Raw genomic sequence first — 23,889 nt, 5'->3', positions numbered from 1 at the left:
CTCTAAGCACTTGTCCTTTGTTACTCATAGACGGAGACTGCATAAGCTGGGCGTGTCGAAGGTTACCCAAGTGGATTTCCTGCCCAGGGAAGTAGTGTCCTACTCCAAGGAAACCCAGACTCCTCTGGCTACGCATCAGTCTGAAGGTAATCTGTCTTTTTTTTACTTTCCATATGATCTCTGGACCAATTGCTGGGGAGTCACAGCCTTCTTGCTGATTTCTTGTCTTAACGTAAGCGATCTTCTTAGGACATACCAAATGCTTACATTTCCTTTGGCTCTGATTTTGAAAATGCTGGCGAGGAAACCCAGTAGTAATCCTCCAGAAACCCAGGCACTTGAAAATGGATAACTTAGAGAGGTCACGCTTTGTCAACACTGTGAAGAGGGGGAAGATCATCAAAGGATAACATGATAGAAACTTCTCTGAATTTTATTGGTAAAAAGTGTGTGTATGTTAAGAGTCATCATTTGTAGGAGTCAGCAAACTATAGCCTACCACCTGTTCCTCAAAATGAAGTGTTTTGGAACGCCCAGTCCTTCATGTCTTTGTGGCTGCTTTCTTGCTACGTGGTAGGGTTGAGTGCTTATGGCTCACATGGCCTAACATTACTCTCATGTGGTGCTTTACAGAAAAGCTTTGCAAAAACCCTGATTAGTTTTTCCAATTCAGAGGGCAATGTACTAGAGTTTATCACAATTTAAAAAGACTTTCCACGTGAGCTCCGTATGAGTGAATGGGAATTGAGCTCCATGCCTCCTTCGTGCATACCAGAAAGTATCAAGTGGAAAAAGTATGTGTAAATCCCAGTGAATCGTAAAAATGCACTAATAAGAGAGGCTGATGCTAATCAATCAAAATGCTTCCTAGAAGTAAAAAATTACACCAAAGCAAAATTGCTCCAGAACAGAAGCAGGAGATGTGTACACTTGGAATAGGGTAAGTGAAGCTTGCACTGTTGGGGAGAAGCTCTGTTGGTATAGCTAAGCACAGTCTCTTTTTACTTTGTTACTTTGTTGTTTGGTGTGGTGAAGAATATGTAAGAATTCTGGGTTCATTGTTGTTGTGTAGTAAATACCGAACAAAATCCATCAGATTGAAAAATGATTTGCATTCCCTGCTTGGTTTACAGTGTATATAAATCAGTGCATTTTGGTTTGTGCAAACTACAGAGCTTTTCAATTTTGGTTTTAAACACATTATGTCAAAAGCAAAGTGAAATCTGAATCCTTGAAGTAGAGCGCTGCCTGCAGGCCTTTTGAAGACCTTTCCTGTTGTGCCGACTGGTGTGGGGACGATTCTTTGGTGGCGGGGCCTCCATGTTTCAAGTCTGTTAGTGAAATGAATTTTAGAAGCAAACAAATAGCACCCTCTGGTGGTGAAATCTTAAACCAGCTACTTCAACAAGCTTGGAAATTGTGTATTAGTGTGGCTGAAAATACAAAGTTAGAAAAGCTTTTGGGAGTTCAACTTGGTCTCTCCTAGGGCCTCCAGGCAGATCAGGAAGATCGTTAAAAACAGCCTCTCCACCCAACCAAAACATTTGTCTGAGTTAATTTGCTGCCGGGGGTATTTGCAGAGCTATAGCCTGAGGTATGTTTATTTAGCCCCAAATTTGACCCATAACATAAAGTTACACAACTGAAACAGGAGAAGGAGTGAATTATTTTTTGAAAATGTGTATACTCCAGATATTGGAAATGGTACAGAAATATTTACAAGGGGAGATAAATTAAGGATGAAAAGGCATCAGCTCTAGACTTTTAAACTGGAATACATCAAAAGGAAAAGCCTGGGCATTCCATTTTATTGCTGCAGAGAGAGCTTGGGAGCCCTCATTATGCTGTGGTCCAAGCAGCAGGAAAGAAGGAATTTATTTCTCAGCTATTGGCACAAGTTCTTTCTGTTTTGTTAACAAGACTCATAGAGCTTTTTAGCGGTGATGGTCGTTTCAGTGGTTTAAATTCCACAATACAGATTTGAACTCAAAGCGAGCTACCATAGCTTTAGACGTTGAAGTGATCCCGGATGGGTTTAGACACAAAGAACTCTGGATTTGGGTTCAGCAAATTGCCCTCTCACCACAGACGGTTCCTTGACCTCTGGCTGCCCGAAATCGTCCAACCATCTGGCTGACGGGGTGCCCTGTGCTCCCTTCATCTGCTGTGTGTAGGGGAGGCTCTACCATGTGGCAGGTTTGGGTTGGCTTCCATTTTGGGGGCTTGGGCCATGGCAATATTTCCATGACGACTGTAGCCGTACAGAAGCAGGAAGCAGTGAACTACTGAATTTTATGGCTCAGTGTGGCTCTTGGATGGATAATATTTAAAGTTGTGGTGCATATAAGATCGATCCATTTTAGCTCATTATTGCTCATGGTGTATGAAGGAATGCTGATTATTTTTTAAGTCATTATGTGACTATGGAAGGTTTAACAGTATTCAAACTAATGATCTCAGAGCATTGATCTGTTCTACATCTAATGAAGTTCTTATGCATTCAGGTTTTGACATGTTCCTATTTTACTCTTTGAAATGAAAGGCAAAGTACTTTGGATTTGCTCAAGCTTAAGCCTCTTTTCTTTACTGTATGTACTATAATGAACATTCTGTTAATTTGTGATCATAATGAGCTGCTATGAGAAACACTCCAGAGAGTGATGTAAACCAGGGAGATTTAGGAATGACGTCCGCATGAACACTGGTTTTTCAGTACAAGTTTAGACCTTTCTCTGCTTAGGTCATTAGTTGCAGAGAAAGACGTCTGAGAATAGGAAACACTGATTTGGGAGCAGGGTATCTCTATTCCCAAAACATTTTAAACACATGCTTCTTATTCCAAGGTAATAAGAAAGGAAAAAAATAAGGTTCCCTGCCAGACTACTTCTGCTCTGTGTTATTAATATCTCTCTGGACTGACCGTCAGGTCCCAAGGTTAGTTAGGAATCCAGTCTTCTGCATCTTTATTAGAGCAGGAAAGTGACCGGCCCATGACAGGCACCCAGCAGATGCTGCTGAAAGACAAAGATGAGGCCAGACATCTTAGAAACACCGAGGTCTGTGATGACCCCTGGGACAATGAGAACTTAACTTGCTGGAAGAAACGCAAGCCAATCTAGAGGGAAGAGGAGGAAATGTAAGTAACCTGTTGATCGTTTGAAGACCTCTCTGAGCTTCCTCTTCACTTCATGAAACTTATACTGGGAACTTGGTGTCCTCATGTTGGCCACCCCCTCCCTTTGCTTCCCCCTCAAGCCTTGTTTCTTATGTCCAAGAGAGCCCCACCTGCTTGCATTTTCCGAGGTGCCATGCAGCCTCATGCCTTCATATGCTTGTGCACATTGTCTCCCTGCCTGGAAGGCCATCTCTCCTGTTTGCCTCCCTTCAGGACCACATCCAAGGGTCAGCTCCCTGGTAATTCCACTTCTGGTTGACATCTCTCCTCATACCATGGGCATAGTCCATTTTCCCTCATGAAGCTATTATTTAACTTATTTAAAGTATTTAATTATTACTTAAATGTCTACCTTTCAGACTTGAGGGCAGGATGTGTGTTCTTTATCTCCATGCCCAACAGAGCGCCTGGCACAAAGAAAGGGCTCAACAGATATATCAGTGGAGGACATGAAGAGTGAGATGATTCTAGACGAGTAAGAAAGAAGAGAAAATGCTCGTTGTGTTTTAGGTAGGATGGAGTATGATCAGTGTGTTAAGACCGCACTGGTTTTACGGGGTTTTTAAGGAAAAGCCATGAGAGTGAGGTTGGGCGAGGAGGGGAGTTCAGTGTTTCTGTTCAGTCAGGCCTCTATTTCGGTGCCCAGGCTGGGGCAGGTGTTAACAGCTGTGAACATGACAGAGTTATGAGAACTGAGGGAGAGAATCACGGAGGCTGCCTGGGTTGGCTCAAGATAGAGCAAGACAGTCATCAGGTTTTTACTGTGCAGAGATACTGTTTAAATGACTTTGAGTTTGGAACAGGTGTGCATGAAGGTGGCTAAGGTTGGCTCTCATTTCACCTTTGAACTTAAAAAAAGTATTTTCTTGGCTGGTTGAGGAGAATTTCTACCTTGGCTTCCCGTCTGCTCTGGCATATACGCGACATAGATGTTGCAAGTGAAGAGATAGTTTCCTAGGCTAAACTAGTCCAGCACTGCCCGGTAAAAACATAAGGGGCCATTGTTCATTTTAATAATGTTTTGTTTAACCCAGTGTGTTAAAAACAGGATCATTTCAACATGTAATCAATGTAAAACTATCAATAAGATGTTGTACATTTTAATATTAGATCTTCAAAATCTGGTTTTTTACATTTACAGCATATCCCAATTCAAACAGTAAATTTTCATTGGAAATACTTGAAGTGTAATGAGATTTCATAAAATTTACCATTGAAAAAGTAGATTCATATACCACTGTTAAATAGCAGTTTTTTACATTTAAACTTAAATAAATTAAAGGTAAGATTTCAAATGCAGCTCCTCAGTTGCATTAGCTGCCTCTCAGGTGCTCCATAGCCGCCCGGGGCTGGTGGCTCCTGGACAGCACAGCTCAGGTCTGCCACAGCCCAGCTTGATGCTGGTTTAGAAGGTGAGACCCACAAAGCCAGCCTGACCTTAATATCAGCCTGGCTGGGCAGAGGGGCCAGGGACGCCTCCCTGGCTTGTAGAGAGCTCCACCAGGCCCGTGGTGACTTTGTAGACCCTCCTCCTTTTTGTGAGGTCAGCCATATCCAAGCAAGTGTTAGATGGTTGAAAAAAAACAAAGTTGCACCCCCAGCAAAGTGAGTCCTCAAATAAGCCTCATCCCGTCATGTTCTAGACAGTTGTGGGAACCCCTCTGGTTTCTCCTTTCATAGTCTGTAGTTTAGACACTGGGATATTCACTCCTTTTGCTCTGTCTTCATGTTGCCCAAAGCACCACTCCAGACCAGGCATGGCCTCCGTGTTAGTTATCTACATCTCTGCTGCTCCCGTCTCCTTCTGCATGAAGTGGTGAGAGATCAGAATTAAGACTTGAGTTCTAAACTGCTGATAGTTGAATTCTAAGTCCTCCTACACCTTGGTGGCCCCAAGAGCATAATTCTTTAATACAAAATCACCAAATAAAGCCATCTTACATAGAATCTAAGTGGAAATATTTATTTAGAACCTTAAATTTGAATTCAGACAGTTCTTAGAGAGATAATTTCCTAATGGAAGCCAATCCTGAAACACCTGAAGATGACTTGGGAGGAAAGAGGCTGTGGTGTCACAACCTTTACTCAGGTTCTCCAGCTGGGTCTCAATTTTCTGGACCCTAACACACTTTCTCTGAACTTATTTCTTAAAGAATCACCATGCATTTCATGACAAGCCATGGTGGCATCTGGATGCAAATTAAAACTCTCTAGTGAAGATGACACACACTAATCTTATTTTTAGCTTCTGTTCCTTGGATAAGAACTGACACTATTCCAGAGAGATAGTGATATCTGCTGTGTTTTGCTTCCTTAAAATCTGCCCGCTATTTCCCTTTTGACACTTGGTTAAAGTGTTAACCCTCTCTCAGAACGAACTGTAGAGCTTCCAGGCCCATTGTTATCAAGGTCAGGGATGGAGGGATCCTCTCTGGGGACATTTGTTTTCTTTAACAATGTCAGTCTCGTATCATCTTGACAAGATTTTAGAAAGACAAAAAAAAAAAAAAAGCGCTAAGGAACATAGACATTTCAGACTTTACTTTTTATGTATTATTTATATCAAATAGACAAAATTTTCTAGTTAAAAAGGTTTTTTCCCTATCTCTGAACTAACTTTTCAACTATTGGTCAGGAGAGTTTTCATGGTTTAGTTCTTGATTTATATTTGACCATAAAATATTGGCTTGGATGCTAGCCAGTCTCGGTATTCTAAAGGAGAAACCTCATGGTAAAAGTTAGCTTATTTTTAAAAAGCACCTTGTGAGAGTTCCATAGATGGTACAATGAAATCTCAGTCAAATAAGCTCATGTATCCAAAATATTTCTCCTGATGAAAAATAAATGACAACTAAAAATGAAACCAGAAATGTAATAAAAAAGACAAAATGCAGAGCGAGACTTGGTGCCAGTGAACATACATACGTATATTTCCTTTACCTCTGTAATCTCCAGGTCTGTCGATGGGAGATCACTAATTACTTCTCCCAAGTCCATTTACAAATCCAATTCCCTTGATCTCTCAAGGCATCCCATCTCATAGACCCTCATCCCTGGTAACAGGTACCTCAATTCTGTGTATCACTAGTGCCTAGCATAGTACTTAATATTTGGTGTGGCACTGAATGGGTGGCTTGGCTTAACTCACAGAGCCACCTCAACTGTCCGCCTTATGAGGTAGATGATGGAAGAAATTAAAGAGAAGTAGGTCAAAGGATAAGAGATGGGAGGAGGTGTGTCAGAATTTATAGTTTCAAACATTAAAAACTATGGTTAATTTAAGCAGTAAAGAACTTGAATAGAAGGGTATTATGTAAGTCACAGAATCAACATGAAGATTGAAAAGGCAGGCTCAGAAGACAGGAAGCGAAGCTAGTTGTCAATAAGACAGCCAAAACTCACAGTACATAAAATGTTCAGTAAGTCTATGCCCAGTGAACCTAGGGGGAAGCTTGACAAGTTGGGAGCAGGGGGTGATTCAGAATAAGCAGTTGTTCTAGCAAAGACAAGTTGATTCCCCACTACATAGCAGAAGGAAAGTGGTCAACTTGGCTGATTTGTCTTTCAAGGTACGGTTTAATGCTGAGTTTAGGGTGACCTCTGGTTGGGCGGTAAGCAGCCTGAGTCAGGGCGTGTGAGTCCTTGTGTAGCCTGCACTCTTGTAGCTGTAGATGCTTTATGAGCTCTGAGCAAGCGCCTGTGCAGCTGGGCACAGGGGAATGGCTGGCGTTGTGGAGCGCAGCCACTCCTCCTCCTGATGGTTAAAAGCCTCCTTCGCAGTGCACAACTTCTGATTGTACAGGAATATTCTGTCACTCTAGATCTGTTTTGAAAGGTCCTGTCATATACCTTGTTCCTAAATCTTTTGCCATTTGTGTCCTCTAATTGTGACCTTCCAGTCATTGCTCATGGATTAGTTTTAGGTAGAGCCTTTTCTCAAACAATCTTTTCTTCCAAGTGGGCGATGAGATATGCCGGTCAAAACTGTTTTCATCCAAGTGGAATTGTAACGGTTGTTCTTCTCCACCGAACTTCAGGCCTACACCTGAGTGGAGGTGTACTTTCAGCAGGCCACTTCTGGCTTTTGCCAGCCTATCACTTAGAAATCTCCAGAGTCCAGGCTCAAATGTTTTCAGACAGCTCGTCACAGGACATTTTTCATGAGGCTGAGGGCAGAGAAACAAGGCAGCAGGAGTATGAGTAACTGGCTCATGCAGGTTGTTTGCTACAGCTCAGTACATAGTGCTCGCCTGTGCTCATGAGGTAACAGTGGATCCACTTGACTTCATGGCCAGATGGATTGGGTGACACTCCAATTCTTAATGCATGGTCTATTTTCCATAGTCATTCAATATCTCACCATCAGGCTTTAATCTTTACTTGGGTCCAGTGGCAAACTAGCGTTTGTCTCTCCAAAGGACAATGACATAATGAAGAGGCTACACTGTTGCTCTAAAATCTTAAGGACCCATTTTGTGATTCCCTTTTAGAGCTATTTGTGTGATTTGCTAAAGGCACTTTGTGCATCACTGGATCAGCTGGACCAAAATTTTAAGTAATATAACCGTTAAAAGTAGAAGTCTTTAGAGTCACTTGGTCAACGGATTGAATAAGTATATGCAGATGTTGAGTATGTTATCTGCAAAAGCCAGAACGGCCCACCAAGCGTGATGACTCTTAGTATTAGGGAAGCAAAGTATTTGTCATATACTTTGGAGTTTACCAGATCACTCAGCCCACAGAAACTTTCCTGAAGTAGCAAATATCAATATTTTCAAGGATTTTCCTCCCATCCTTTAGCCTACTTATGTCTTAAGAAAGTATTGAAGGTACCAATCCAGCTGACTCCCCAGGTTCTGCTGGCAGGTCTATAAATGGAACCAGCTCTCTGGCTCAACCTTGGTGTAAGGTTATGAAGATGCAAAGAGAAATGAGGTGGGTCTTCATTGGCTGTCAAGCAAGGATTGGTGTTGAGTGGGTTTAGGGGGTACTTCTAGGCGTCTCTATTCTCCTGTGTATTCAATTTTTCATTATTTCCTGACCAGTCTGTTGTTTCACATAAGTGATCTTGTGAGGACTTTTTGTGTGGCAATTCAGTGGACTTTATCCAGGCACCTACAGAATTCTAAATTTGCATGTGATTTCAGCAGACATTTATATAGACATTTATCCAAACCAGAGAAATTCTCTGAGTTTATGCCTTGAGCTAAAATATAGAGATGTGAGCTTGTCATCTCTTCTTTAAGCCTTCTAGTCTCATTAGTAGCAACCACCTCACCCTAGTGTCTTTAAATTCATCATGCCATTTGCACTCTTCAATGGCAGTGAAAATTTGATCCGTTAAATCCTTCTTTTCGATAGACAGTTCATTAAAGATCACCACAGAAGGCAAATTATCTAGTGATTTTTTATGGCTGACAGGTTCCCATTCCTGAACTCTGAGTTTTCATTTTCTTTAGCCCATTATTAGGGCAAATAACCAACACTGATTCTCCAAGTGACTGTCTTCTGACACTAATTTCTGTACCAGTCTGGGTTCATGGTTACCAACAGTAGAAACTAACTCTGGTTCACTTAAACAGAAATGATACTTGTTAGAAATATAAGAGATACTTGATAAAATTGATTGAAAAGTTAGAGAATTAGGTCAGAAATAGAAAGAAGGCGGTGCTAGCCCCCAATGAGACTGTGTTTAGAGATAGAGCTTTTAGGTGGTAATTAAGGCTAAATGAGGTCATCATGGTAGAATTCTAATTTGATAGGATTGGCAGCCTTATAAAAGGAGGAAGGGAGAGAGATCTGTTTCTCTCTCTTTCTCTCTCTCCATGGGCTCACACCAAGGAAAGGCCATGTGAGGACACGGTGAAAAGGTACCTGCAAACTAGGAAGAGGGCTCTCACGAGACACTGAATCGGCTGGTCATTTGATCTTGAACTTCCCAGCCTGCAGAATTGTGAGAAAATAAATTTCTCTTGTTTAAGCCACTCAGTCTATGGCATTTTGCTATGGCAGCCAGAGCCAACTGAGACAGCAGCTAACACCACAAGGTGATGCCACTGGACTTAGCCGGCTTGGTAAGATGACCTGGACCTCCTGGACTTCCAGTCTTTGGACACTTGCTGTTACATTCAGGATTTAAACTCTGTTGTCACTGCTGCCTTGAAAACCTCTACTTCTCCCTACACCTTGACTGTGATCCCTTGAGATTTAAAGAGCGGTATAAAAGTCCACTAGGCAGGCCTAGGTTACATGCTCTGCATTAGCTGGGAGGGGCAGGCAGAGCAGTAACTGTCCAGCCCAGCTTCCGTAATGTTAGGAGAGACCGTGTCTTTACTTTCATCTATTTTGGTATACTCTCCTCCAAAGGAGGGTATTTGGATGCTGAGCAGTCAAAAAAAATTATATTTAAAAAATGCCCACTCTGGTGTGAGAATAATACAGGGGAGATAAAGAGAAAAAAAATCTTTTAATATATTTTTATCTTTTTGTCCTTTTTTAATAGATTTGGGGGGGTAATTAAGTTTATTTATTTGTTTGTTTATTTTTATGGAGGTACTAGGGATTAAACCTACTGGGGATGTGAAGCATGTACTCTACCACTGAGCTATACTCTCCCTTCTAAGAAGAAATATTTTATGTATTATGTGCCCAGCACACTCAGCATCATTGCACTTGTAGTTTTCCTACAGAATTCACTCAACCTACAAATCAGAGGAGCAAAGAAGAGAATGTAGCTCTTTTATTTTGTCTTCAGTTGCCTCTAATACTACCGGCTTTTAGGGGAAGATGGAGAAAAGTGCAATGTCTTACTTAAATAGTCTAAGTTGATATGTTCAGTTAAAATTGAATGGAAATGCTCAAACCTCATAGAACCTCTTTCTTACCTGCTGTTCTCCCTAAGATCATGGCTAAGCTGTGGAGGGGAGAGAGATGAGGGTTACATGATCTCATGACCTTGGTGAATGGGGAGGGATGAGAGGGACTCTTGCTTTAAGCCAGGCCTTGACAGGATGCTGGCTGACATCTGCTGCTCTCTGACCTGAGCTCTGTCCACCTGCACAACGACATCCAGGACTACCGCATGGAGCCGGTGATGTTGTGTCTGTTCTTTTGATGTGGCAATGTGCCCAGGGAGCCTGGGCCATTTTGCTCTTGATGGCTTGGTCTTTTCTTTGCTTTCAGTGTCTCCAGAATTTGAGTCAATGCTCTATCCAACCCCTGGACTAGAAGTCCATCTCCAGCCCATGCCGTGTAGTCCTTTTACCCACCACAGCAGACCCCGTGGCAGACTGGCTCTCAGTTTGGTGTCCATGCCTCAGATGATCTGATGGAGGCTCAGGAGCTCTCACCAGGTCTTCTCTCTGTCTTATCATGCCGACCACCCGCAATGAGGCTGGATTGCCTTGTGGTGAATGCGACCTGTTGCATAATGGTCTCCTTCTACACCCCCAAATAAGGAATGTGGTTCAAGGGTCCCTGTGTGCATTTTTCTCCTTGGTTTATTTAACACTCCATCCTTTCCAATGCTTCTCCTCAGAAAGTGGAAATCCAGATATATCTGAAAACTTCTCTCTTCTTTTTCTTCCTACATGCTCCTTTTCTTTACACGTATCTAGAAATAAACTGCTATGTTTAACTTCCCCCATAGATTGGGGGAAGGAGTGGAGGGATCTTTATGTTTTCCGATATTTTAAATGGTAAGAAAAAGAAATTTAGAATGTCTCTTCTCCCTCAATTAATTCTGACTCTCATCTTACTGTCAGGTTCCAACATCCTTTTTTTTTTTTTTTTTTTTTTTTTGATAAGAGAGCTGAATTTTACCTTAGCCATTGTATTTTCATTCTTCTGCATCAGATTCTGATCTTTCTGTTAACAAATGAATGCCTTAGGTAGACTAGAGTGAAGATTATTATGTTCAGAAAGAAAAACAGAAAAGAGCATTAATACTTTTTCAATATAGCTTCCACTGCACATCAAAATGAAGAGGCTATTGTTTCTCTGCATCACTCTTGATCAACAATAGAGTTAAGAAATATCAGGATTAAAAAACATTATAGTGTATAACAAACTTTTTATTCCCTGGAGAAAAGCAATTGATATGCTGACTATATTCAAACCTAAGGACATCCTCAAAACAATGGAGGTCATGCTGGAAAGCAATTAAGAAGCAACTGATAGATGCATTTCATATATAAGCTAAATCATAGGCCAGCTAGTGCACTAGACAGAACCAGGGAAACTGACAATTAAGAAGAGCCTTCCTGGGATCAGACAAATCTAAAAAGCTGAGCTTAAAAACTATCCGTGTAAAGGAGCCTGCATTTAATCGGATCAGATTTGTATACCAGGGCATTGCTGACAACAATAGAGCAATCGGCCAGCAATTAGTGGAACTTAACAGCTAGGTGTGGTCAAGGACAGGGACAGTTAAAGGGACTGCGAAAGACTATCATCCCAAAATGACTGTAAATACCGGTCTGTACCATCTGAGGAGTAATATCAGAGGTTTAGCACTATGAGGTGAGAGGGGAGAATAGACTTCTCCAAAATAATCCAGTCACTAAACAAATGAATATGCAAATAACAGTAACCAACCCCTAGGCAAGGGAAAGGAGATCAACCAGTACCCAGAGTTATCGCTGCAATGTATTATCAAAAATAGCCAGTTTCTGACAACAACAACAAAATGTGACATATACAGAGAAACTGGAAAGTCTGACAGGGAGAAAACCAGGCAAAAGAAACTACCTGTGAAAACAGATAAAAACTTTAAAGTAGTAACATCTATATGCTTATTTATATCTGGATCTCTCTCTCTCTCTCTCTCTCTCTCTCTATATGTATAGAGAAAGCGTGCACACAAGTGAACAAGAAAGATTTTTTTCCAAAGAACTACAGGAAACTGCTTAAAGTAAATGAAAGTATGAGCACAATATTTCATTAAATGGGGAATATCAATAAAGACATAGAAATTATTCAAAAGAAAAGAAAAAAAACAAAAGTAAATTCTGGATTTGGAAAGTACAAAAACTGAAAAGAAAAATTCATTAAAGGGCACAACAGCATAAAGGAAAATGAAGAGATCCTCGGAGGATATGGGATGCCATTAGATGATTCAGCATACACATAATGGGAGTGCCAGGATTGGTGAGAGAGAAAGGAGTAGAAAAAATATTTTAAGAAATAATGGTTGAAAACTGCTCAAACTTGATGAAAAATTTAATCTACAAACCCAAGAGTCTCAACAAACTCCAAGTGGGATAAATGTAAAGCATTCTAAAAAAGACAGATTATAGTATAAATACTGAAAGCAGAAAAGTGAAAAATAAATGTTCACTTACAGGGGAACCCAGTAAGATTAACAGCTGACTTCTCATCAGAAACAGTGGCAACCAGAAGACAGTGAGATAACACATTTAAAGTTCTCAAAAACTGTCAACCAATAAATGTGAAGTTAGTATAATATTCCTGGCCTCTTGCCACCCTTTAACTCTTTCCACCCTACCTCCCAGCCTCCATCCTTAGAGGAAGTACAGTGACTTGTTTCAAGCCAGCTCCACTCTTTTCTTGGGGGGATGAGCATTCCTATAGCATACAATTTACCTTCTACTCCTCCATTTATCATACTCAAGTCACACTTAATTGAGGAGGCCTGTAAGGTCTGGTCTTACATGTAAATCTGCCTAATTCAGGAAATCAATCATCAAGTCCATTTGGCTTTCTCAGTAAGCTACTTTCTCACTCAGTCTTTATCAATGATGAAAGTGTTACTTTGGCCTTGCTCCATTTTTATCTTTGCCTTAGTTCTCATTTGGATGCAATTTATTTGTTCCTCAAAGAAGCTCAACAAATATTAGGAAACCATGGCAAGAGATCAGTTCTGGAGAGATTAAAGTACTGAAAATGATATTAATGACTGTAAGTAGTTAGGCAAAAAACAGTAACTGATGTCAAGGGAAGAGGTTTACATTGTAGCTGTGAGAAATAAGCTTATTTACAGAAATGGATTTCAGGATCAGAGTGGAACTAATAATAAAGTCAGCATAATGTTGGGCCCTTTTAATTCTCCGTAAGTGTGTGTCAGTGCTGGACCAGTGTGTGGCAGGACTAACCATACAAATTAGAAAGTGGTTTGTGAGGGCAGGGATTCAGGGAGGTTGTTACACTTGATAACTTGTTAAAACAAACAAACAAACAAATAAACAACAACAACAAAAACTGATCACTGTTATCACACAGTCCTAATGTAGAATAAGATTTCCTGTAAGGTTGCCAGCACAGGATTCCAGTTTTGATAACAAGTCAGATGATTTTGTGGCAGGAAAACGTGTATCTGATGGAGAAACTTTCCTTTTCATAAAATGAGGTCATTTTTGGATTGTGGGAGAATAGTTGATCTCATTGTAGATCCCAAAATTTGTAGCATGAAACTGGCTCCCTCGTGGTCAGTACGGCAAGTGGCTGTTCTCACTGTGAGTGTGGCATGCTGCAGGCTCAGGAGATGGCTGACACTGTTCCTCGTTTTCTGGCACTGGGAAGAAAGATTGAGTTGATGGCTCAAAGAAATTGAGAATAAGTTTTAATCTTCTCTACCTGATTGTTCTCTGGTGTCATTTGGCAGGCCCTGGCAGCCCATTCACACTTCCTGCTGAAGTAAGCAGCTGGGCACAGGCGTGTGGTCGTGTATGCATGGTACACTGGATAAAATTAGTTCCAGGACAAGAAGCAAAACATGATGAAATGTATATGAACATGATGAAGTGTGTATGTTTGTAATTTATTAACTCTTCACAGAGGGTTGGATTTGTTTTGTGCATCACTGATCTCATACTTCCCATTGGTTCCATACATGCTCTGGCTGCGGGCACCCACATTCGCATGTGTTTTCCTATCTTCAGGAATACCATCTAAAAATTTCCCTCCATTCCTATTTTCTCCATGGTAGCCTCTACTTACAAAACCATCATCCTTCTCTTGAACAACCATTTTGATTTGTTTAGACATCACAAAAGTCCTATCTCCTTTTAGCCCTTTCTTTTCAACAATGTTATGAAGATAAAATGAGAAAATAATTGGAAAATGTCTTTCCTTAAACTATTATTTCAATGATAGAGATTGATTTTGCTGCTGGAGGCCTAAGGAAATATATATGTGATCCCAGTTTTCCCCTCCTAAAATGGATCAGGACAGTGTTCTTGCCAAAATTGGTGGGGGGAGTGTTCTTAGTAATGATGAGTTTTGGGATGTGCCTATTTTCGCAAGAAAAAGAGGACAAAGAGAGATTCCATATTTCTTAAAGCACCTGGATAGAGCATTTGAGCAGCTGTTTCCTTCCCTCCTCAGTTCACGCACAGTGGTAACCTCAGCAGAGTGATTTAGCAGAACTAAATAGTGTCCCAGTCATCGCCAGGTGCTCCAGAAAAGCAGTAATTTTGGCTGCTGGAGGAATTCTTGGGTGGGCTGGTGGTGACCCATCTTCCAGCAACCATTACTTGAAGTGTCAGCCTAGGTAAATTTATTTTTATCTGGGTTCATTTTATCTTATTTTGTTTTGATGTAACCCAAATCTTGAGATCCACATGTTATGTTGAGCGTTAATTTAGTGAGGTATGGTGGAACTTAAAGAGGAGGGAAAAAATGTTCCTTGCCTCACTTACAGAGACAGCACACTGAGGGAAAAGGACTTTTCCCCTTCCTCTAGTTTGGTAATCTTCAGCTTGGCATATTTGGGTAAGAAAATGAAAGGTTTGCCTACATAGTTGAAATCTCTCGTCACATTATATCATCTGAAGCCTATTTGTACATTGGAATCATTTTATTTGGTTTTGGTTAGACATAAAAGTGTTCTGTGGTCTCTTTTTTTTTTTTTCAAGGTCTTCTAGCTTTTGGAAAATTGAGTGATTTCATCCCTGTCCGGGTTTCCTAGTGAAGTCTTGTATTTTTACTCAAATTACTTGATCAATTAGTTATGTCAGTTTCCCAAAATGTGCCTTTTTATTAATAGCACCTTTTATCAACTCATTGGAATTAGACTTTGCAACCAGGGTCTGAAGCTGGCAACATCTTGCAATAATTTATAAATATTACTTAAAAAAATAGCTCACAATGGCTCATTCGTGAACTTTCTGGATGTGTCCCTGTGTGAGAAATTGCATTTGTATTATTATTAGTTCTGACAAACTGGATTAGGTCTTGGCTATTGTTGTGTGGTTCTGTCTGCCCTCAAATCGACCGAGAGACACAGCGTTTTTAATGAATTTAATTAAAACTGCATGCGGTTTATAGAGTTGCTTCTAGCCAGTATGCCATTCTTCTTGACTGAATGAAGTTTCTGCTAATGTGTAATGATGTCTTATATGAGAGATGTTTGAAACTGCTTCATAGTTGCCCCAAGGCAGTTTCTGTGGAATGACATGGTGATGAAATATTAAAATTAGGGGGAAAAAATCCTTCTACTAAAGTGAGTCATGTTTACACTAACTAATATATGCATAAATGTGTTAAATATATCTGTTGAAGCTGTGGAAGACATGGGTTGTATTTCAGCACCACCAGTATGTTGGCAGTGAAAGATTTTTTAAGAAATTCAAATCTGGCAACACTTTGGAAGATCTGCTATATGTATTATTCTTTGAAGTATTAAAAAAAAAATAGGCCATTATGGAATTTCCTCTTGAAATTTAGTTCATTTGGCCAAGTGGTTTCAGTGATTCCCCACTAACAAACAAAAAATATATAAAGATGGTTCTCAGAATCAATTTTAAACATAGTTTTGGAAGATTTTCAATGATAGAACTTAATGTCCTTTTAAAATATAAAGACGTTTGCATTCTTAATATTTTAAAAGAATGAATTGTTTAGTAAAGACCTTTGTGGAGGGGAGGTCAATGAAGCCCTCTGATTGTGAATTGACTCAAATTCTGATTCTGGAAATTGATTTTTGATGATAATGATAAGAGAAGTAATACGCATCTTGACCCATTTCCCCCTATATTTAGTCTTTTAAAATGGCAAAACACTACTGAGGAATGCAGTCTTTTATATTATCTCTATTAAATACATAATTAAATATCTTAACAATTTTGTAGAACCCAGCAGGGGCCTCAGTTAGAAGACTTTGTAAAATTGTAGAGAGGAAGTGGTTCCATGACCATGGCAACTGGGACTGTGATTTCTTGAGAAGTCAGTGAAATATTCAATAGGCATAAACAATGAAGTAAAAGGATAATAGAGGCAAAAACAGTGTGCAGGCTGCATATACAGCACTGTCCTCTGTTACTTCTCTGAGCCTCAGTTTTTTTTTTAAGTAAAGAAACCTCATAGGGTTGTAGTGAAGATCAAATGTAATTCCTGTAAAAATAAAATTCTGTGCAAAATGCTTAATATGAAACTTTTAATAGGAAACTTTTAATCAATATACATAAATTTTAGCTTATAATTACTATTTGCACATGTTCTAAATAGATATCTTAATATTTCCATGAAATATTTCACATACTGATTCAGAATCACCAAATAGTCTTTCACGTCTAGAACCCCTTTATTTTCTCTAGATCTGAATGGCACACTATGTTAGAATTTTTATTTTGAGACATAAACCAGGTCTTAACTTCTTAAAACTAGAATCATTTTGGGTAGCCATATCTCTTCCAAAACTGTCATTGAGCAATAAGAAGGAAGACATTTAAAATGTTTATTCTTTGCACTTCATTTTTTGTCCCCTAACTTTGGGAGATGAGAATAATTTCCCTGCAGAAAGATGAGCTATCAAAGGTCATGTTATGAATCCTACTTTTAAGATTTGGGTGATACTACTAATAGCACCTACAATTTATTGAGCTTCTATAATTTGCTAAGTGTGACATGCTAGCCACATATTTTCTTTACCATCCTCACTCTTCTGCCAGACAGATTACAATATTCTACGTTTTACAAAGAAACTAAGATTCAGAGAGCTTAACTCGCAGACAGGTAACCAAGTCAGGATTCACATTCTGCTCTCCCTAACTGTAAGCTTCTTTCCATATCACTCTGCCTCAAGCCAGATAGCCTCTTTTCCTTGGGAAGAAAACATATTTTTTAAAGCATTTTCAGGCTTGTCTTATTTCAACCAGCTATGCTGCTTGACTGACTGTACCAACCCTTGCCAACGAGGCAACGTAGGAAAAAAAAAGGTTGAGGAAACTCCAGACAATCAAGGCATAATAGGCAAAAAGATACCTCAGTTTCACTGAAGAACATATGGAAGAAAGCAGCAATAATCACAAAGAACAAGTGGGAAACGTGCCCTTTATGAGTGATGGTATTCTGTTTCCATGGAAACTAGACATGGCAGGGAGAGTCAGTGCCCATTTCTGTTTGTGTTGAATATATATGACAGGGCAGCTTTCAGCAAAACATAATTCAAAAAGACAGCTCTGATCATGTCACCCCCCCAAAGCCCCCATCCCCACACCTAAAAACTTTCCATGACTTCTGGCTACATGCAAGACTGTGTGTGAACATGGGAGCCCTCCAGGGAATGACACTAACCTACTTAGTCTCATCTCCCACCCTCCACAGCTCAGTGTCTATGCTCTGGCCCAGTCCAGTGGTTCCTAACCATGGCTGCATGTTAGAATCACATGGCGGAGCTTTAAAAATATACAGATGTCTGGGCTTTACCCCCCAGGAATTCTTATTTAATTGGTCTGGGGTGGGGTCTTTAAATTTCTGCAGGTAATAAAATTGCACAGCTGGGGTTAAGGATCGCGGCTCTAATCAGAGGAGATTCTGAAAACTGTTTAAGTCTCCTGACTCTTTTACTGAAGTCCTTCCCTTCTCCTGAAATATCCTTTCTCAAACTTTCACCTCCTCTGATGAGCTACCTCTTTTAAATTCTTCCCAGCCAGTAAGTCCCTTCTCTAATGCCTTGAAGCTTTTCTTGCTGCCCCCATCCTTTAGTAGAATGTCATCTCTCATTTATAAACTGTTCTTGTGCCCCTGTGATAGCGTCTGTATCTCCTCTATCACAGCCTCCTATCACCCTTCCTCGTGAGCAAGAATTACGCTTTACTGATATTTTTGTACGCTGAAGTCTCAATAAAAAATTAAATATGTATATTTCAAATATTGCAGAAAAAACTTTACACAGATCCTTGGAGAAAAGAGTGAATATCATGCTCCCATTTCTGATGATGTCTGTATTGAATCTAAGACTAGACTCAAGGTCTATCCCATAACAATGAGAGTTTTATTTTAGGGCCTGTGAGCCCCCTGATGTTGTATTTAGAATGGTGTATGGGCCTGGTGCATTATTCTCAGGAAAGGTTCCATGGTTTTAATCAGAGCATCAAAGGTATCCATCTATGATCCATTGACTTGTTAAGAGCTACTAGAGAATAAATCTTCCTAACTCAAGATGCAGTGATGACAGTGGTCCTGTTTGCTGTTCACTAATGTTTCATTGCTCTTTCTGCCATGCCAGCATAGCTTTAGCATACCCAGCTCCGTTTAGGTTGAATACCTTCCTGGAAATATCATTAGTCTAAAGACTAGCAAAGCATAGCATCTGTCATTCGGATGATTAAATATTTTTTAAATAAAAATAAAGTCATATAAAGGTGTTTTGGTTATTGATCTGAAAAGGTGTGAATTCCTAGCTTGACTAGATGATAAAACAATAGTGGCTCTGCCTTTGTCCTCCAGTAACTCACAGGAGAAAAGTGCTCATGTGCATGGATGAGTGAATGAGTGTGTGTGTGTGTGTGTGTGTGTGTGTGTGTTTCGTATGAGTGCTTTGCCAAAATACAATTTTTCTTGGACAAAACTTGCCAAAGACCTGGTTGTCTGCAAAAGGAATAAAATTCACTTCCATGGGCCACCTCTGAGTTTCTTATGTTTCATTATTTGCTGCTGAAATAGGACTAAAACAACAACAATCAAAACATGACTTAGTAGCTGTTAGAAGTAATTTTTCTATTCCTGGGCACGAAATAGCTAGAAAAGCATCTGTCTTCTCAATTGAACTGATTTGTAATTCTAGAATGTAAGAGGAAAAAAACTGGAAGGACCTCCACTTAAATCTGTAATTTTGGTAATTCTGAGGTAATATGATGTAAGGAATTTTTATCGATGCTTAGTTCAGCATGGGAGATCTCCTTTCAAGGAATGAGAAATGCTTGGGAGAAGTAGTTGGAGGGAGCTGCAGTTGGCGTTTGACCTGAATAAATAGAAACAGAACATGAGAGACAGTAACTAGTGAACCTTGTAGAAATTAATAAGCTAAAGATATGGGTTAGCACTATGTATATAATCACGTGTATTTTATATATATATACCTCAAGATAATTGCCAAGAATGAACTGGGCTTAATCAAGTTAAGTACAGATGTGCCTTCCTATGAAAAAAGACAACATTAAAATTCAGAATTTCCAAAATCCAAAATCAGCAGGTGATTATTCTTGTTTTAAAAGGGATCTTTACTTTATTTTAAAAAATCTACCACAGTATTCCATTCAAAATACCTCTTATAGAATGTTTAAATTGTCATTTGGTTAATTCCAGTGGCTCTCAGACTTTAGCATCAGGATCACCTGAAGGGCATGATAAACCACTGTTTGCTCAGCCCTACCCCCTTCAGAATTTCTGACTCAGAAGGTTTGAGATGTGTTCCCCAAATTTGCATCCCTAATAAGTTCTCTGGTGAAGGTGATTCTGCTAGATTGAGAACTTCTTGTTTATTAAAATTCCACCTGAACATAGCTTTAAGAAACAAACTGTAATGTAATAGAAGGTGCACCTGCCAAGGATTTTTTCATGGGTTCTAGGGGTGAAATTGTATCACCCCCAAAATTCAGATGTTGAAGTTGCCTAACCCCCAGGACCTCAGAATGTAACTGTATTTGGAGAGAAGGTCTTTAAAGAGCTAGTTAACTTAAAATGAGGTCACTGGGGTGACCCTAATTCAACAAAACTTAGTGTACGTATAAGAAGATGAAATTTGGACACAGACACACACAGAAGGGATACTATGTGAAGACGCTGGGAGAAGATGGGTATTCACAGGCCAAGAACAGAGGCCTCCTCAGGAAAAACTAACCCAGCCAACACCCTGACCTTGGACTTCCAGCCTCCAGAACTGTGAGGAAACACATTTCTGTGGTCAAGCCACTCAGTCCATGGTGCTCTGATACGGCATCCCTGGCAAACTCACACAGATGGTGGGCTTTGAAAGGAGGCAGCTGTTAGAAAGCTTATTTTGCTATTCTGTAATTGGTCTAAGGAAGAATTGAAAGCAGTAGTAAAGTAAGAGAAGCAAACAGAAATGCAGTCTTGAAAGTTCTTAAGTTTGTTTCACCTTTTCTTTGCATCCTAATACTTCTTTATATACTTTGGCACAATGAGCTTTGAAAAGGGAAGATTAGAAAATAACTTCCTTGTTTTGGCTACTGAACCCTAACATGTTTTAGAACTGTCTCGTTGCAGGCTAACTTCCAAACGTAACTTTATCCATCCTTGAGGGCTATGACACTGAGAAGTCAGAGGACAAATTCGCCTATTTTATGAAAATAATTGGAGAACTATACATAAAGGAGTGTGTTAATTAGTATTTTCAGAATGGGCTTGTGACACAAGAAAGTCCTCTTCATATATTTCTTGATCCTTTTTCCTGTTTTTTTTTTTAATAATTAAAAGGGAAGGATTAATTAATTAGAAAGGAAGGATGAGCAAAGTACATGAGGTCCGTTTAGGAGAAATATCAGTGATCCTGGATGAAAGGATCCTTTGGGTGGTCATACAATTTGGTTCGTAAATGGCTAGTCCTTTTAGGATTTTAAAAATGACAAATAGGAAACATCACTCCTGATAATTCCCTGAAAGTTCAACGTGGTAAGAAATGTTGCCTGGGCTTTAGAGTCTCATAAATTAGCTTAGCTGAGAGAATATGAGCCTTACTCCTGTTTCTACCCAGTGTCCATCACATTGCTGGCACTCCATGAATGTCAACCACCAAGCATACAGATTTAGCTATCAAAGACTGCTGATAGTGCAAAACCTAGAGATCTAGGAAATAACCGAAGAATAGCACAGCCAGACTCAAAGGATTTGTTTCTTTGACCTGCCAAAGCTAGTGATGTCAATGGAGAATATAGTTAATATAGACAGACATCAAACAAAGCCAAGTGGCAAGAACAGGAAACAGAAATATTAAATGAAACAGCAATGTGCTGACTGGGTTGGGACTTGGAGAATTGGGTTTGGAATCTCTTGAAGCAGTCTGCTCTGTGATAGGTTGAAATAAAGATTTTTGAAGTGAAATGAAAATTTATTTGGTCCCTCTGTGGATAACCATTTCCCAGGCAATATAGAATGTCTGATGTAGCCTTGGGTTTTGTCTTCTGCTGCTGCATATGAAGAAATTTGCTATTTAACATGTTGGTATTATACTACTATCACATGATATTGTAATTACCTGCCTGTCCCTTATCCATCTAGAAACAGCATCCTTGGAGACCCCAAATTTTTAGCACTACAAGCTTAGGGGTACAAGTATGTGTCTTCTTCTCAACCTAGTTAGTGACCATCCCTTCAGAGACTTCTCGAGGTAATAATAAGAGTCCTTTCTTATTCCAGTTTTGACTTGAGGGATTCATAATGAAATCAGGTCTGGCTGGTCCTGGAGAAGGAGTCCAAGTTCAGGGTCCACTAGATAGGGAGGCCAGAGAAATCGTCTTCTCCAGGCTCCCCTTTGTAGAGCAGTTATTTGCGAGAAGAGCCAGCAGGAGGCACTAAGTCTCTGCAGTCCTGGCTGGTGCACTAATTATAGGGGGAGCTGGACGCCGCAGAGAAACTGGGGCTGGCAGCAGTTCGCTAACTGGAGAGGGCTGCTTTCTCAGGCAGTTCCAGACACAGCATATATGGGATTTCGATGGGACTGGAACAGGAAGACCATTTGCTAAGAATTGCCCAGTGGAGAGCCTGAGCCCCTAAGCTAGAGTCAGTTTAGCTAAAAGTGAGGTCTTCATGGAGGAATGTACCAAGCTTGAGAACATCGTAAACATCACAGCAAAATACGAGGCAAGGAAGTAAACTGGAAAGGATTGTTGATATCAGCATTAATAACAGGAAGTATGATATTATCTCATGTCTGTTACATACTTGCTGTATGTCAACTCTTATGCCGAGCACTTCAAATCCAATGTTTCATTTAATCCACTCAGCATCCTAATGACTTAAATACTGTTATTATTCCCACGTTCAAAAGAGAGAACTGACAAAGACAAAGCAAGAAATTTGCCTGAAGTTACACAGCCACTGAAAACTTGGAACTGGGTTCAGCTCAGTCTGAATCAGAATCTTATACTTTTTTCCACTAAATCATGTGGCCTGTAAACAAACACAGGAATGGCCAGTGAGAAATCAGAAAGCAAGCTGCTTATTATTTTACAGTGTTGCTATATTTTGTAGGAACTACCAAAGGCTGTAAGTTACTCATACCCACCCTCCAGGAGCCTAGAGTGTCAATCCGTGATCTTTCTCATCAATTCTGTTTGTTCTATTTTGCCTCATACAAAAGCCAAAAAAAGTAAAACCTGCTTTCTTTGTATCCCACTGAAGGGCTTATTTTACAATTTCTAAAACCTGACACACGTCAAATGTTAGTAAATACTACTGCATGTACTGACTGTGTTGGTGTAACATACTTAGAATAGTGAAAATTACTTAGAAGTTAGATTTTATAATACGTATTTGATGCTATTGCTTCTAACTTGTAAGACCAGCATGGAAAATTTTCCATTTCATCCATAGAGGTTGATAAACCAGGACTTCATCAGTTAGAAAGGGAAGAATATGCTGGAGTCCTTGAAATTTTAGGAAAAAGGGGAGCCTTTAATTGGGTGAGGAAAAGTAGAATTTGAGTTATAACCTCTTCCATGAGCTGTTTATGAGCACACAGTCATTAACATCTATCCCCAGGTTCCTAAGCAGGAAGCAGGAAAGGCAACAAACCAGAGAAAGTTCTGAGCCCCCTTTGAACTTTATAGAGAGCACTTTATAAATCCTAGGAAAATGAATTTATGTTATAATTTGTCTAGAGTGACTGAGTTAAAACTCTTTTGAAGATAGAGCCTGTTTGATATACTGTGTAGAAAGTCCCCCCTCCCCCTTCCACGACAAGCTGTATGGACCGCTCTGTGTTGACTTGTTTGTTGTCCATGATTTCTTCTCAACATCCTTTCTTTTGGGCCTAGACTAAAAGTATTAAGAAATACACTATAGAGGGAAAAGAGACCCAAAGGGACGGACAGAAGAATCTAGCCCTCTGTCATGAAATGAAATGGGAACTCATCCCTAAGTGTTGATGAAGCATGATTTTAATTAGCTGTGGACAGTTGTGACTTAATTGTCAGGAGGATCTGCTTCCTGTGCAGGGGAATATATTTGTATGTATTCTTTTATTTTTTAATGCATTCCAAACCCTTACAGTTGAGTTGATTTTTTCCCCCTGTAATAATGATATGCTTTCAGTAGCGTGTCATTTTCTTTACCCTTGTAGAGAGATAACATGCAATTAGGCAGTGATGTCAGCCTGTAACATTTTGGTGTAAAATTTTGGTCACACCAAAATACCAGGCTCCTTAACAAAGCTGGCAGACACATCTTTTGGCAGCAGCTGCTCGCCATGTGATTTAAAACTTCCTGTCACTATAATTGATGTGTTTTTATTCTTT

At 39.8% G+C, this 23,889-nt stretch overlaps 1 protein-coding gene across 3 annotated transcripts in view; it reads left to right on the top strand.

Annotated features, from left to right (window-relative positions):
• Positions 1-23,889, top strand: part of DYNC1I1 (dynein cytoplasmic 1 intermediate chain 1) — a 377,849-nt gene that overhangs the window by 154,280 nt on the left and 199,680 nt on the right. For all 3 annotated transcript variants that reach the window (XM_045508648.2, XM_010972445.3, XM_010972429.3), the window contains one exon: positions 31-146. In XM_045508648.2, coding sequence (XP_045364604.2) covers positions 31-146 — 116 coding nt within the window. The remainder of the gene's footprint in view (positions 1-30; positions 147-23,889) is intronic.

The sequence above is a fragment of the Camelus bactrianus genome, chromosome 7, assembly GCF_048773025.1.
Source record: "Camelus bactrianus isolate YW-2024 breed Bactrian camel chromosome 7, ASM4877302v1, whole genome shotgun sequence".
NCBI classification, from domain to species: Eukaryota; Metazoa; Chordata; class Mammalia; order Artiodactyla; family Camelidae; genus Camelus; species Camelus bactrianus.
The sequence above is the reverse complement of the archived record's forward strand: the minus strand, read 5'-3'. Positions and strand labels throughout refer to the sequence as shown.